Here is a 16,474-nt window from a genome sequence, read left to right as displayed (position 1 = left end):
TGGGAGGTCAGTAAACATGTTTTATATTTACCTCTCCCAGACTGTCTGGTGTCCATCCGTCCTTCCCATTACATGTTGTTTGTGTTCCATTGGTGCTGCTGCATTGTGCAGGCTCATGAGCAAATAGCATTGGGCTGCCTACCCATATTACATGTGTAATAAACCAGTTTGGTTCCAGCGGTCTGTACAGAAGTTGAAGCATTTATAGCTTGTCATTTATCCTGTTCTTGCCAGTCCAGTGCTATCGTGCCTGTGCAAAAGCACCACTACAGGACGTGTGGTGCCTGCACAAAAGCAGCAGTGCAGTTGTCTGCAACTTGGACATCTGAAACTTAGAGAATTGGTGTATGTGTAGACTTCTTAGGGATAGTCTGTCTCAAAAATATTTATATTTTATAAGCACTTCTTACTACATTTTATCTCATGATAAATGTATGAATGATAGATTTAAACTAATGTTATGTTCTAAATCTTATTTTCAGAGCCTTATACATAAGCTCATAAAGACACCACATGATCCATATGTAACAGTAAGTGATTCATTTTGGTCGCCTTACATGGAACTTCTGCTCCGATATGGAATTGCATTAAGACATCCAGAAGATCCAAAGAGAATACGTCTAGAAAACTTTCACCAATAGCAAGACGCATTTAACACTAAGCCACCACAGATCAGTAAAAATAGTTTACCTGAAAGTATAAAAATGTTCTCTTCTATCTTACTACAATGTATTCTTTCATTCAAATTCTTGTACTACTTCTGTATTGTAGGATCTACAGAAGTATATTTTAATGGGAGATTGTATGAATTCTTTATATTTTAATTTTGTTACTATTTGTACATAATACTTGTATTTTGAGAACTATTCAGACTATCAAGAGTTCAACCCAAATTAAAAAACTACTTTAGACCAATGGTTCATTTTGGCTGTAGCTCTCCAACCAAATTCACTGCCATTAACTATCAGAGTAGAGCAGTGGTTCTCAAACTGGTGGGTCAAACCCACCAGTTTGGGTAAAGGTTTCCCCATCCGCTGGGAAGTAATTCCCAGGATCACATCGCTGTTGGGGGTGGGGGCAAAGGGGGGTGTTTTCACTTACTTTTAAGTAGTTAGGGCTGCTGGAGGCTGCAGGAGGTGTGGGGAGCCCTGCTCAGCCCTCGATAGCACACCCCGAGGCTTGGAATGTTCTGTAAAAGCGGGTGCAAAGCACTTCTATTTTGCAGGAGGCGCTTTGCAGCTGCTTTTACTGAATGTTCCAAGACTTTGGGAGCGCTGAGGAGGGCTGCGCAGGGCTTCCCTCTGAAGCCTCCAGCAACCCTACCTACTTAAAAGTAAGTGAAAGCACCCCCCCTTCACCCCATTGTAGGGATGTGATCCTGGGGATCGCTTCCCTGCCTCTCCCCTTAGCGATGCGATCCTGGGGATTGTGTCGCTACCCTAGCCCCTCCCCCGCAATGACTTACTGAGGGAGTAAAGCTCCCTCAGGGTTTGAGAACCACTGGAGTAGAACATCTGCTTAAAAGAACAGTGAAATAGAAAACACTATTTCTGTGTGCAATAATCCACTAACACAGGGCTTTTCAAACTGGGGCATCGCGACACCCCAGCCTGAAGGTCCTGGCCTCTGCCCCCTTAAGGGGCGGTGGCAGCAAGGGGGCAGGGAGGAGGCTAAGGGGGCTGCAGGGGCTTGGCAGGACTTACCAGAGCCTCCTGCAGCTCCCTGGGATGCAGGGAGCCCTGAGCAACCCTCCACAGGGCTCCCCAGGTCTTCAAAAGTGAAAGCGAAGCGTTTGCGCTCCACTTCCAGTTTTGCAGAGGTGGAGCTTGATCACTCTGCCTTCACTTTTGAAGACCTGGGGAGCCTTGTGGAGGGCTGCACAGGCCTCCCTGCATCCCCAGGAGGCTGCAGGTGTCTCTGGTAAGCCCAGCCAAGCCCCTGCAGCCCCCTTAGTGACACAATCCTGGGGATCGCGTCACTGCTGCCTCCCCCCCCGCCACCCACGCAAGGACTTACTGCGGGGCTTGAACTCCCTTGGAGTTTGAGAACCACTGCACTAACCAAAAAAACAACAACACACACACCCCAAGGTTCCTTCCAATCAAGATCATGGGGACTATGGGCAATTACACTGGCATGTTTGTGAAAGACAAAGGAATGGTTCTGATTTGGCCTGTGGCTGCAGGGCTCAGCTGGACTTATCAGAGTCTCTTGCAGCTTCCCAGGGATGCAGCCCTGGGCTGCACTGGCTCGGAGAGCACTCTGGGTTGCACTCACAGTTGTGTAACCATTTTATTATATGCCAATTATTCTGATTAATACTTGTAGGATTTTTGAAAGCTTTGATTGTAACTGGTATGGCATGGCTAGCAGCCCAGTCCTACCCAACTTGTGTGTGATACATGCAGTGATAACAGCAGCACCAACATGGCATCCACTGCATCCCACAGGGGAGTTTGGCCTCCAAAACATTTGTTCCCTTTCCCCTGGGTAAGCCCTGCCAGCCCACTGGGTCAACTTGGACCTGTGCCAGCAATATCACTGGCACAGGTCCACGTGGACCTGTGAAGGCAGATTAGACCCATGGAGGGGATGAGGATTTGGTGGGCGCTGCTGCTGCCAAGCTCAGGCACTATCTACTCTCTTCCCTACCCCGTCACCTCCCTGTTTTTCCCATCCTCGCTCTGTTTGCACACTCAGAATGTGCTATACAAGTGCTAATTATTATTAACTACTAAGCATCATGATCCTAACCAGTGTTTAAACTAAGTTAGACAGGATGGTGATCGAATGATCTTGCAAAGTGCAAAACTCTATTTCATGCCAGAATTTCACCTCCTGCCCTGGTACAATAGATAGTGTAGCTGAATTGTACAAATCTATGCACAGATCCCAAAGTGGCATGGTGTAGCATGCACAGACCATGGAAACAGGCCAGTCAGCATCACTCCCTCAGTGCTTCAGAGAGACTCCTGTTTTATCATCCAGTAACTTTTACAGCATAAACATGAATGCTGAGTCCAACCCCCCTGCAAAGTTAAGATACTGTGTTCATCCAAAGTTAAAGACAGAACAGCAAATACCTCAATGGGGAGAACAGAGAGTCCAAACAAACCAAACATAAGTCCAGCTTACATGCAAAAGGATTGTGCGCTGAATGAAAGAATGGTAAATGGACAGGTTAGAGGATACAAAACCAATCTGTTTACACAGAGGTGCAGAATAGTTGTCTTTTCTGTAACATAGGCTCAGGATAGAATATTTTTAAGTATCATAGTTTATACAAAGTTGACAAGTTACTTTTCTTATGAAAATTTATCTCATTTCTTTTTAGAAACAGTGCCTTGTGCATTGCACATACATTGTCTTGCAGTAGCCATAAAAAAATACAACACTGCATAGGAAACAGCCGTTTTCTGCAGTACAAAGTCCTTTTTCTTTCTAGCAGACTAGGCTGTAAACACCTGGCTACACTTTCAGGAATCTTGAACCGTCAATGGAGGGGGGATGGAATTCTTACCAGACTCTGGTTATTTAAACAAGATGTTTCGGGACCTTCCTTCTCCTAAACTTATTAAACTCTCAGGCTACCTTAGAGCAAACCAGCTTGGAAGATAAACATATACTGGTTTAGCATTTTTGTCTTTCTCATGAGATTCACTGGTTGGCTTTGGACAGACCACAGTAAAGCTAACCTACTCATAAGATGGTAATGAGGTAACATCCAAATTCTAGCTATGTCTACTCACACAAGTAAGTTCCATTATAATCAGTGAGGCTTACTTCCAGGTAAGTGTGGATAGGATTGCAACCTAAGACACTGTTCTGGGGCAAATGTATCTGGGAGTAATCCCCTCTGAAAAAGGAGAATGACTAAATAAACATGCATAGGATTGGGCTGGGAGCCGCTCAAACGAAGAACAGGTTAAAATGTAATGGATATGTGCTATAAGTGTTCATGTGAGGGCATAGGCTAGAAATTGGATCAGTAGCACCTGATTCAGGCCTGAGGATGGAAGCAAAACTTGTTTGCTAAGCTTACCATGTGGGAGGAAGTTTTTAGTTCTTTAGCAGTAGGGGCATTCCATTCTTCTTTTGAGCAGATTCTCTTATGTATCAAATCTGCCTTCCCTGGGGTCTCTTTAGGGCCTTTTGTTTTAAAAGAACAGTTCCTAAATTCATTTTTACTTGTAACCCCTTTTAGCTATATAACTAATCATTTCAGTAACTGATCATAATAGCTATGTTCATGCGCTAATTCCCAACAGAGAAATTTGGTGTGTAAGCCACTGCATCTCTTCTTTCCCCCCCCCCTTTCTATAATCTTGGGCAACTTTAACATTCTGTCTTAAATCAAATTCTTTCCAGGTCAAACAATGAACATTCCAAGGCACCTCTGCAGTGCAGAACTACCCATAATTATAATCAGCCATAGTTACAAAAAGTTCTTTGTTCTGTAAAAGTTTAAAATTCTATATTTTACAAAATTTATTATGTCAAATGAAATTGAATCCTGCCTTCTCTTTTTGGCAACCAATACTGTTTGCAGGTGCTTCCAAATGAGCTTTAGGATTACAGAAAGCCAAGAAAAATGTAATTTTGGTGGTATTTCTATTGTAATTTAGACCTCATTTAAATGAGTTGCTGGAAGCTGTTCCTTCCAGACATACTTTAAATGCAAATTAATCTAGATGACTGCTTCAGGGTCCTTGATAAATACAAATGGCAACTCAAGACCTTTACTATTTATAATAAATCATTTCCTCTTCAATCAGTTTCTCATGTTTCCTCGGTGTTATGGTTTTATTTTGCTAAGGGACCACTGGGGAATTCTGGCTGGTTGACAAGGAGTTAAGCCATTAGCCATTTGGTGAAATGATTGTCCAGCAGCACCCTTGCCAAAATTCTAAATAAGCCACAAAAAATTTAGCCTCAGGAAAACAACCCCATTATTAAAAATGAATTGATACTTATCAGGGCACTTTTTACCTTTGTCTTCTCATTTCTTCAATACCAGCTGCTTGCTTCTGTGGCTTGTGCAAAACTTAAAGTTTGTATGTCTAGACTGTTATATCATCAAATGCACCCCAAACTAGGTATTATTAACATATAAAATTGCTTTTGTGTATATGTAATCTGAGGCTTTGTCTCTGAAAGCAAAACCTGTCTGCAGAGCCTGTCCAAGAAAAAACAGTTTCATCAGCTGCCTTGTTCAGCTCCATATTGGAGGGGAAAGTGGGATATAAAGATCTGCTGCAACTACTAACTAGCAACAATGGCCTACCTAACAGATGCAGTATTATTATTTATGCATAGCTCACCAGGTGTCAGTGGCTGAATTTGTCTGTTGAGAATCAGTTCCAGGGACCTAGGCTATTCACCGATATTATTGTTATTGTTATTGTTTTATTAAGAATATTTATATACTGCATTTGAAACAAAAAAAATTCTTAAAGCAATTTAGAGAAGAAAATCAAATAATTAAATGGCTCCTTCCCCAAAGGGCTTACAATTTTAAAAGATGCAGAAGAAACATCAGAAAAAGGCCACTGGAAAAGACAATGGGGCTGAGTGCGGACATATACTTTCTCCCTACTAAATGTAAGAGGAGCATCACTTGAAAAAAGTGCCTCATTAGCTAGTTAGGAGATACAAACTTCTATGCCAACTTTGTTGCTATGTGGCTTGTTCCTAAATGTCCATCTGTAGACATACACAGTCAGGCTATTAGTACACCTAACAGCCAAATTCTAAGCTGCGCTGGATCCAGTGCAGCTTAGAAACTGGCTGGAGATCTCAGGGTAAGAATATTTTTTCCCTTACCCTATGTCAAGCCCCAGCAACTTCTATGGGGCTTCTTGAATACCTTCCAGCTATATAGCTGGCAGAAATCTGGGAAGCCTGGTGTAATGCCAGGTGGACCAGAAGGGGGCTAGGATATGGCAAAGAGCTGCTCCTCCGGTCCTTCACCCTCCTGGGCCCAATCCACCCCCTGCCCAAAACAACCCCCTCTCACTTCCAACACCCTCCTGCCAGCCTCCCCATGCCACCTGGCTCAAGCTTACATGTGCCAGCCAGTGCAGGGTCCAAATATGGTGCTGCCAGGCTGATGCAGGCCTTCACACTGGCCCAGCCGGCTCACAAATAGCTGCAAATATGTTTTATGGTGCATTTGGGACACTCTTGAGCTGGCATAGGGACAGCCACGCCAGCCCAAGTGCAAGTTAGGATTGTGCTGTTAGTCATTAGCAATACATCTGTCTAGGGCAGTGGTTTTCAAACTTTTAGCATTGGGGCCCTTTTTTTAGAATGAGAATCTGTCAGGACCATAAGAACAGCCCTACTGGATCAGACCATAGGCCCATCTAGTCCAGCTTCCTGTATCTCACAGCAGCCCACCAAATGCCCCAGGGAGCACACCAGATAACAAGAGACCTCGTCCTGGTGCCCTCCCTTGCATCTGGCATTCTGACATAACCCATTTCTAAAATCAGGAGGTTGCATATACGCATCATGGCTTGTACCCCGTAATGGATTTTTCCTCCAGAAACTTGTCTAATCCTCTTTTAAAGGCGTCTAGGCTAGATGCCAGCACCACATCCTGTGGCAAGGAGTTCCACAGACCGGCCACACGCTGAGTAAAGAAATATTTTCTTTTGTCTGTCCTAACCCGCCCAACACTCAATTTTAGTGGATGTCCCCTGGTTCTGGTATTATGTGAGAGTGTAAAGAGCATCTTCCTATCCACTCTGTCCATCCCCTGCATAATTTTGTATGTCTCAATCATGTCCCCCCTCAGGGGGGCTCTTTTCTAGGCTGAAGAGGCCCAAACACCGTAGCCTTTCCTCATAAGGAAGGTGCCCCAGCCCCGTAATCATCTTCGTCGCTCTCTTTTGCACCTTTCCATTTCCACTATGTCTTTTTTGAGATGCGGCAACCAGAACTGGACACAATACTCCAGGTGTGGCCTTACCATAGATTTGTACAACGGCATTATAATATTAGCCGTTTTGTTCTCAATACCCTTCCTAATGATCCCAAGCATAGAATTGGCCTTCTTCACTGCCGCCGCACATTGGGTCGACACTTTCATCGACCTGTCCACCACCACCCCAAGATCTCTCTCCTGATCTGTCACAGACAGCTCAGAACCCATCAGCCTATATATAAAATTTTGATTTTTTGCCCCAATGTGCATGACTTTACACTTACTGACACTGAAGCGCATCTGCCATTTTGCTGCCCATTCTGCCAGTCTGGAGAGATCTTTCTGGAGCTCCTCACAATCACTTCTGGTCTTCACCACTTGGAAACATTTGGTGTCATCTGCAAACTTAGCCACCTCACTGCTCAACCCTGTCTCCAGGTCATTTATGAAGAGGTTGAAAAGCACCAGTCCCAGGACAGATCCTTGGGGCACACTGCTTTTCACCTCTCTCCATTGTGAAAATTGCCCATTGACACCCACTCTCTGCTTCCTGGCCTCCAACCAGTTCTCAATCCATGAGAGGACCTGTCCTCTAATTCCCTGACTGTGGAGTTTTTTCAGTAGCCTTTGGTGAGGGACTGTGTCAAACGCCTTCTGAAAGTCCAGATATATAATGTCCACGGGTTCTCCCACATCCACATGCCTGTTGACCTTTTCAAAGAATTCTATAAGGTTCATGAGGCAAGACTTACCCTTACAGAAACCATGCTGATTCTCCCTCAGCAAGGCCTGTTCGTCTGTGTGTTTTGAGATCCTATCTTTGATGAGGCATTCCACCATCTTACCCTGTATGGATGTTAGGCTGACCGGCCTATAGTTTCCCGGGTCCCCCCTCTTTCCCTTTTTAAAGATAGGTGTGACATTTGCTATCCTCCAATCTTCTGGCACCATGGCCGTTTTGAGGGACAAGTTGCATACCTTAGTCAAGAGATCTGCAACTTCATTCTTCAATTCCTTAATAACTCTTGGGTGGATGCCATCAGGACCCGGTGACTTATTGATCTTTAATTTATCAATGAGGTCTGAAACATCTTCTCTTTTAACCTCTATCTGACTTAACTCCTCGGTCAGGAGGGGCCGTTCGGGCAGCGGTATCTGCCCGAGGTCTTCTGCCGTGAAGACAGATGCAAAGAACTCATTTAATTTCTCTGCCATCTCTAAGTCTCCTTTTATCTCCCCTTTCCCTCCCTCACCATCCAGAGGGCCAACTGCTTCTCTGGCGGGTTTCCTGCTTCTAACATATTTGAAGAAGCTTTTATTATTCCCCTTAATGTTGCTGGCCATGCGTTCCTCATAGTCTCACTTAGCCTCCCATATCACCTTCTTACATTTCTTTTGCCAAAGTTTATGTTCCTTTTTATTCTCCTCATTAGGGCAAGACTTCCATTGACCCTAATGACCCACTGGAAGTGATGTCATGGCTGGAAGTGACATAATCAAGCAAGAAAATTTTTAACAATCCTAGGCTGCAATCCTATCCTCACCCAGGAATAAGTCCCATTTACTGTCATTGTTATAAGCATATACATAGCAGCCTGTTAAAAGTACAGATGAGTAACATTTCCCTAAATGCAGTCACATGCAATGGTAGCATCAAGTCTAATATAAATAAAATATAAAAATATAAATAAGTCTAATAAAAATAAAATATTGAAATTATTAGGGACCCACCTGAAATTGGCTTGCAACTCTCCTAGTGGGTCCCGAAACACTGTTTGAGAAACACTGGTCTAGGGTAAACAGGGGCCATTTCCTAGCCCCAACTGAAGATGTGTGTTTGAAGATTGAATTGAAGACTGAACCTGGGACTGAATTGAAGACTGAACCTGGAACCTTCTGTGTGCAAGGCAGTACTCTATTGTGCTACAGCCCCTTCCATCTGTAAATATTTTTGAGGGCCCAATCCTATCCAATTTTCCAGTGCTGGTGTAGTTGTGCTAGTGGGGCGTGCGCTGCATCCTGTGGTGGAGGGGCAGTAACTGGGGCCTTAAAATATGAGAGCATGTGTTCCCTTACCATGGAGCTGCATTGTGGCTACACCAGAGCTGAAAAGTTGGATAGGATTGGGTCCTCAGCCACTTACAAAGGACAAACAGATAGGTTTCTGTGCATAGGTGGACGCAAACCAGACATTAAATGTAATAATATGCAGAAAGATGTATGGAAGCATTTCATTCTACTGGGACTTTCAGAAGTTTCAGAGGATGATTTCAGTCTGAAGCTGCCAAATTGGAGTTACCGCAGATACCCGCCTATAAGTGGATCCCACAGATAAGTTGAGGGCAGGTTTTGAGCCAACAATCATGGAATTTTCTATGACCCTCGGATAAGTCGGGGGCTAAACTTAGGGGGGGGTGTCTATAGTTTTGTCTGATTTTACTCGAGGCCAGATCCTGAAAAATAACCCACCACTAATTGTACCTAAGAACTGTAGTCTCTTAATTTATTAAAAACATAGTAAAAGATCATAAGATACATTTTTATTCTTTTTAAATCCTGGTCTTCATCACCTTTTTGTAAGCACTATCAAAGTGCACTGTAAACAACAAACCAGTTAAACAGTGGTTCCCAACCTGGTATTGATGTACTCCCAGGGACATTCAACAGGACCTTTAGGAGTACTTGAAAAAGAATGGAATAATGGTAGAAAAAGGCAGGTGCCTTGCAAGACAGGAATGCCTTGCAAGGCAGGAAGGGAGGTAGCTAGTTGGCTGCGAAAGCCCCACCAATAGCTATTTTTTGGCCATCAATTCATGTATGAACCAGTGATTGAAAACCAGCACAGTAAAAAAGCTGAAACATAATATGGAAAGTGATCAATCACCCAGAATTTCTCAGCACACTTCTGGTGCAAAACAGTGCAAAGGCAGAGTCTTCTGTTCTTCAAACAGATAAAACACTGTGATGAATACATGAAGTCTGGGCTTTCATATAGAGGAGATGAGGGCTTGCATTATTAATTATAAACATTTTGCTAATATGAAGGGTACAATTTATGGAAATGGGCTGCCAGGGGATATTCAAGTGAAAAAGGTTGGGAACCACTGCAGGAGAACCAGGAATCAAATCCACCTTTAAAGTGTCTGGTGTGTTAAGCCAGAAGCTCTACGTACAACATACAACCCATAACACATAACTGGGAGTGTGCAATTCAATTCACAGCAGAGAGATGCAGCTGCATATATTTGCAACCCTTTTTACTCAGAAGTAGACCCACTGCATCCTCGGCATCACCTGGCAGGACAAAGTTCCAAACAACACAGTCCTGGAACATGCTGGAATCCCTAGCATGTATTCACTGCTGAAACAGAGACGCCTGCGTTGGCTTGGTCATGTCGTGAGAATGGATGATGGCCGGATCCCAAAGGATCTCCTCTATGGAGAACTCGTGCAAGGAAAGCGCCCTACAGGTAGACCACAGCTGCGATACAAGGACATCTGCAAGAGGGATCTGAAGGCCTTAGGGATGGACCTCAACAAGTGGGAAACCCTGGCCTCTGAGCGGCCCGCTTGGAGGCAGGCTGTGCAGCATGGCCTTTCCCAGTTTGAAGAGACACTTGGCCAACAGTCTGAGGCTAAGAGGCAAAGAAGGAAGGCCCATAGCCAGGGAGACAGACCAGGGACAGACTGCACTTGCTCCCGGTGTGGAAGGGATTGTCACTCCCGGATTGGCCTTTTCAGCCACACTAGACGCTGTGCCAGAACCACCTTTCAGAGCGCGATACCATAGTCTTTCGAGACTGAAGGTTGCCAATACCTCCAGACCCACTGCTTTCCATGGGTGTTATTCTTAAGTAAGGGTGCATTGAATTGTAGCCTGCTTCAGATGGAAAGGAGGATTCCCATCCTGGTGTTTCAAAAAACAGACCTGCTTTGCAAACATTTGCAAAGCAGAACCAGACTGCAGCAGAAGGAAGGAGAATAAAAGGTTAACCAATTGCTTCTAAGGAGCTGTCCCTGTCTGCCCTTGAGAAAGGAAACTGTTCAGAGTTGAAAGGCTTTGCCCTCTGATTGACCCAGAGATAAGGCGAAGTGATAATTGGAGCTTGATTACTTGGCAGAAATTTCACTTACTATAGGTGAGTATCTACCCTAATTAGTGGATTTGACACTGTGGATTTGCTTGCAACAAATCCTGAACACACAGAAAGCAATAATCTCTTTTTCAGTGCTTGCAGGGCTGGCCTAGCCATGAAGCTGAGTGATGTGCTGTCTTCAAGCAGCCACCTCATATTTCAGTGCCACTGGGGGGGAGGGGAGCTGCTGCCTCCACAATTTCCTTGCCCTCCTCCTCATCCACCTGGCTATTTAGGAAAGCATTTGAGTGGGCAAGGAGAGGCAAGGTGTGATGATCTGGAGCCCACCCGCTGCCTTCTTACCTTCAGCTCTGGCATCCCAACCTTCCAATGTGTCATCTGTTTGATATGATGAGCAGTGTATGCTGGGAGTACTGCAATAAGCTTTGCATGGTATTGTGGCAATCTCCTGTGTCTCATGCATCACTTGACATTTTGCCCTCACTTTAAACACACACCCTACCTTTTCCTCCTCCCCTCTGTGTTTAGTGTATATACACTTAGATGCAAATAACAAATGACACTTAACATATTATTAACCTGGATAGGTTTTGTGTTTCTTCAGTTAACAGCAGCCATTTGAATCCATGATGGACCAGTACTATGGTGAGATTGCAAAGGGAGTTTCAACCCTACCTTCCTCACAGTCTTACTTCCGTGAGGGGCCCTAATTCAGAGCCCAACCCTAAGGGCTCATAGCACTGGTGCTGAGCTCCAGCGCCAGTGCTGGGTGTCGTAAATGCACTGTAAAGCACATTTACAGCACCCTCCATGCAGGGAGCACCAGCACCAGCCCAGCACTGGTTGGCACTGAGCCCAGCGCTGGATAATGCCACCCAGAGCAAGGGAAGAGCTCCGGGCAGCAGCAAGGTCTGTTGGGGTGGGGGGAGGGTTGGGCAGAGGAGGAATCAACCCAGAAAGGGAGTGGCATCGGAACAGCCCTGCTCTGCCATATCCTATTCTCCTGGTTGGGCTGTAACATCTGAATGGAAGCTTTCAAGTCTGTGCCAACAAAATAGCCGGCACAGACTTGAGAAGCCCCACTGGGGCTTTCCTCAGGGATGAAAGTCCCTTTCCTCTGAAGAGACCTGCATCAGTGCCACTGGATGCAGTAGTAGCCATTTTGGTGCCACTGCACCTGGTGGTGGCACCAGGTATAGGATTTGGCTGCCAAGTAATCTTGGTAAAAAGTATTATTGGGACCAATGGGAGCTTTTTTTTCAGGTAAATAAATAGCAGTTGGATTGAGGATCTCCATGGATCAGAATCACAGCAGGGATAGGGTTAAAGACTCCCCACCAGTGCTTCATCACATTTTAGATCCATAAGGACCCAGTTCTGGTTTCTATTGATTAAAGGAAAACTTAGGGCCCAATCCTATCCAACTTTCCAGCACCGGTGCAGCTGCAGTGCAGCCTGGAGGTAAGGGAACAAATGTTTCCTTACCTTGAGGAGGCCTCTGTGACTGCTACCCCACTAAAGGATGCAGCGCATGCCCCATTGGCACCGCTGCACTGGCCCTGGAAAATTGGATAGGATTGGACCCTTAGGCTGCAATCCTAACCACACTTTCCTAAGAGTAAGCCCCACTGAACAAAATAGGACTTACTTCTGAGTAGACCCAGTTAGCATTGTGCCCTAAGCCCATTATGGCTAATAATGCTTTGATCATCACATCACATTAGGTGACCATGGGCCCAATCCTATCCAATTTTCCAGGGCCGGTACAGGTGTGCCGATGGGCTGTGAACTGCATCCTATGGTGGAAGGACAGTCACAAAGGCCTCCTCAAGGTATGGGAGTATTTGTTCCCTTACCTTGGGGCTTCATTGCAGCTACACTGGTGCTGAAAAGTTGAATAGGATTGGACCCCACTTCATGTATTCGATGAAGTAGACTCTAACCAATGAAAGTTTATGCCACCTTAAATGTGTAAGTCTTTAAGATGTCATAGGATTCTTGGTTGTTGTTTTTTCAAATGAAGATCCCTGCATACGCAATTTGTGTGCACTTTCCAACCTCTTTTTTGCTGAGGTATAATTTTTTTATTTTCATAAACATATATGGGGTATGGGGAGAAGCTGCATTTGTTCACTCATATACTAGATGAAAGCCCCATGCAAGTATCTGGCCCTCAAGATGCAGTTTAGTGCCCAAAAACAATACAATCCATATGGTAGTCACCTCTGTAACTAGCATAGCACAAGTCATTGAAGGCTGCATCTGAAAATTATGCAAAATCATCTTTCTTAGTTTATTGTAGAATCTTATATAATTATAGATGGTTTTGGCCAGGTACACTAATGAACCTATAAATAGTTGCTTTAAAAACAGATGCATATTTTCACATTAATCTTCAACCAAAATAACTTGAGAAGCATTTAAGAGGCTGACATTTTCAAATATTTTTGGCTAAATATAAACCCATAACAATTCTTAGCAGTCTTTTGAGGTAAAATATCTTCTTCCAGTATTCTTACAGCAAATAATAGCTTTTTCATATTTTTTTGGAAATGTCTGGAGCTCTCTAAGATTTCCTTTGCTGTCAAATCAAATTAGAGGTGGCACCGGGATTATAAAAACCCACAGTTTTATATTTTAGAACTAACCTCAATTTCATTTGAGATTAGTCATTCACATTTTTCTTCTTGATATGTAAACAAAATATGCAGTGAGGGAGTCCTAGATCTACATTTTTTTTTTTTTTTTTGCAGTGAGCTCCTTTGATTCATACTCCATTGTGCTCCCAATGGGGAAAGGGAACAAGGGTGTTTGAGGAAAAGGTTGGGACACATTAAACAGGCCACAGTTTTATTCACTATAATTTTCAGTGCTTTGTGAAGAGACACTATGCCATTATTATCAACCTGGCTGCTGATAGGTTTGAGCTAGTCCATTTGTTTTATTTAAAAAAAAAATCCCTAGGAAATGAAAGGAGGCCTAAGGTAGTGAATAATGCAAGTCACAAATGTGGCCCAGAAGGACCCACTTTGAGGTACAGCTGACAGCAAGTCCCATTGGTAACTGATTTGTATATGCCCAAGGACCTTAAGAAGGCTCCCATGCAGTTGTCCTGAGGAGCCCACTGCTGCTCATTCCTGACTATGGTCCCAGCTTCATATCAAGCACTACTACAGGAAGGCACTTTCACTTGCTCACCTTCACCAACAAGTAAATGTAAGCTCCATTAAGACTGATGAGGCAACTTGAAAGGTCACATGGAGTGGCACTTTTGGGTGGGCAGCAAACAGACAATCCCCCAGCTCATCTTTCTGTTGCCTGATCCAGGCTACTGATCCACTGGGTGCACCCTCCTCCTGGACCCGATCCTCTCCCCATTCCTGAAAGCAAGTTGAAAGAGGATCGCAGCAGTGGCAGCCAAGGGGAAATGTTTAAAAAGCAAGTTGCCACAGCTCCACATTGCATCTCTCTGACTACTAGGTGCTTGTGAAACACAAAATAGACAAGAACAGGTCATTTGGAAGCCACCCTCCTTCCCTTTACTTATAAAGGCCACACCGTAGAGTGTCTCCATTCTGCATCTCTTCTTTCTGCAATAAGCATGAGCAGCGGATGTTCAGTTTCCAGCATCCCCTTCTCCCTTTCATTTCAAACAGGAAAGACATGGAGTGGGGGCACTGCATCTTCGTGAGTAAAAACAACAGGAGACAAGGACATGCCTGCTTGTTTGTTTGCCTACCCACCCTCCATGGGAGGGGTGCATGCATGCATTTCCACAAACAAATGTCATTGCCTTTATCAAGAAATGACTATTGTATCTGAAAGTTCTGAGCATTAGTGAGAAACATCCAGGCCCAATCACCCTAATTCCATGGATACTTCTACAAAAGCACATAACACCTTGCTAACCTTTCTCCATGCCTCATTGTCCTCTTAGGAGCCCATGACACCTCTCTTGTCATATTATTCCAACAGGTCAGACCTGACCTAAGCCCTAGTAATTGCTGGGACGAGCCCAAGGCCTCACATGTTGCACTGGTCAGGTTGTAACCTTTCTTCTTGCTCAGGTTATTCTTGCCAAGCTGTACCATGTTTAGATCAGGAAGTCTACACTCCACCACCACCACCACCACCACCTCATGCTGAAGCAATAAGTGATTGCTCTCTGGCAAGATATCTGATTTCCATCAACCATGCCGGGAACTTCTTCCGGATATCAGTACTTGCCCAATATGACATCTTGCCCAATGTAAAGTAGGATGTGGGGAGGGGGTGTAACCAGGATCACAACTGTAGCAGAAGCAAAGTCCTAGAGCCTTCCTACCCATACCATGGTTTTGACCTGTTTCAACCCCCCTCCCCTGTGCGCTATTTACAAAAAAGAAGACACAGGGTCACAGTCTACATTTCATATACTATCTAGTTTGACCTTTATATATGAATGAACAAAGTTCATTTCACAAGAAAAGAAGAATTTTTCAGCAAGTGTTTTTAGCTGTAATAAAGCTAGAATCCTTTCTAACAATTTCCACAACTACAGTTTAGTCCAGCAACGTAGGAAGTAGTGTGCAGACCTCCCTCCTGCCCCCCCCAATCAATCATCTGGCAACCTTTCAGGTTGACTTGTAGCTATTTTATATTAAAATACTGAGCTACTAGCAGGTACTGTGCAAGTAGGTTGGAACCACAACATAAAGTTTTCATAAAGTTCAGAAAATAAACAGTTTAATTTGATCTCTCTTTTTTCAGTGGCTTGTCTATTGACACATTTAATAGCTTAATAGTAATTGCAGGAACAGCAGCCGCTAAATCCAGTTTCTATTTCATGGTATCCAGAATGTTAAGACTATGTCCCTTTAACTTTCCAAAGATATGATCCTATGTACACTTTCTTGGAAGCAAGTTCAGCTGAAATCAGTTATTTCCAAGTAACACTGCCCTCTTTTTATTTTCCTGGCAGGGCAATACTGGCAGAAATTCAACAGGTGAAATGTTTATTGGTATTTTAATGTGCAGCGCTTTGTCTGTTGGATTTCTGTCTTCTGTTTGAGTTGACAATCAATGACCAGAAATAAAAAGCATGGAGTAATAATGATGGAACTTGAAAACTTCCTACTTATCTCTACATTGATTGTGCCTGAATCCATCCTTTCTGTTTCACTGTACTCTTAGCATTTATACAGTGGGCCCTTGGTATCCATGGGGGATCCACTCCAGGACCCCCTGCAGATACTGAAATCTATGAATAATGAAACGGGGGGGGGGGAGCCTCATTGGCAAACCAGGAGTGCCTTTTAGAAGTGTCAAGGAGGATATATGAGATGCAAGGCAGCTCTGTTCTCTGTTTATATCCTCATTCCTGGTCTCAACCCACCTACCTGGGTCCACTTGGAATTGTGCCAGCAAAATAACTGACACGTGTCCAAGTAGACACAGTGGGTCAGCAAAG

At 44.1% G+C, this 16,474-nt stretch overlaps 1 protein-coding gene across 4 annotated transcripts in view; it reads left to right on the top strand.

Moving 5' to 3' along the window:
* The window catches only part of CENPK (centromere protein K), a 35,222-nt gene extending 34,338 nt beyond the window's left edge, over nt 1-884 (top strand). For all 4 annotated transcript variants that reach the window (XM_066616746.1, XM_066616748.1, XM_066616747.1 and 1 more), the window contains one exon: nt 483-884. In XM_066616746.1, the coding sequence (XP_066472843.1) occupies nt 483-641 (159 nt within the window). In that variant the 3' untranslated portion in view covers nt 642-884. The remainder of the gene's footprint in view (nt 1-482) is intronic.
* The last annotated feature ends 15,590 nt before the right edge of the window (nt 885-16,474 follow it).

This window comes from Tiliqua scincoides, chromosome 2 (assembly GCF_035046505.1).
Source record: "Tiliqua scincoides isolate rTilSci1 chromosome 2, rTilSci1.hap2, whole genome shotgun sequence".
Taxonomy (NCBI): Eukaryota; Metazoa; Chordata; class Lepidosauria; order Squamata; family Scincidae; genus Tiliqua; species Tiliqua scincoides.
This window is presented reverse-complemented; position numbering and strand designations above follow the sequence as displayed.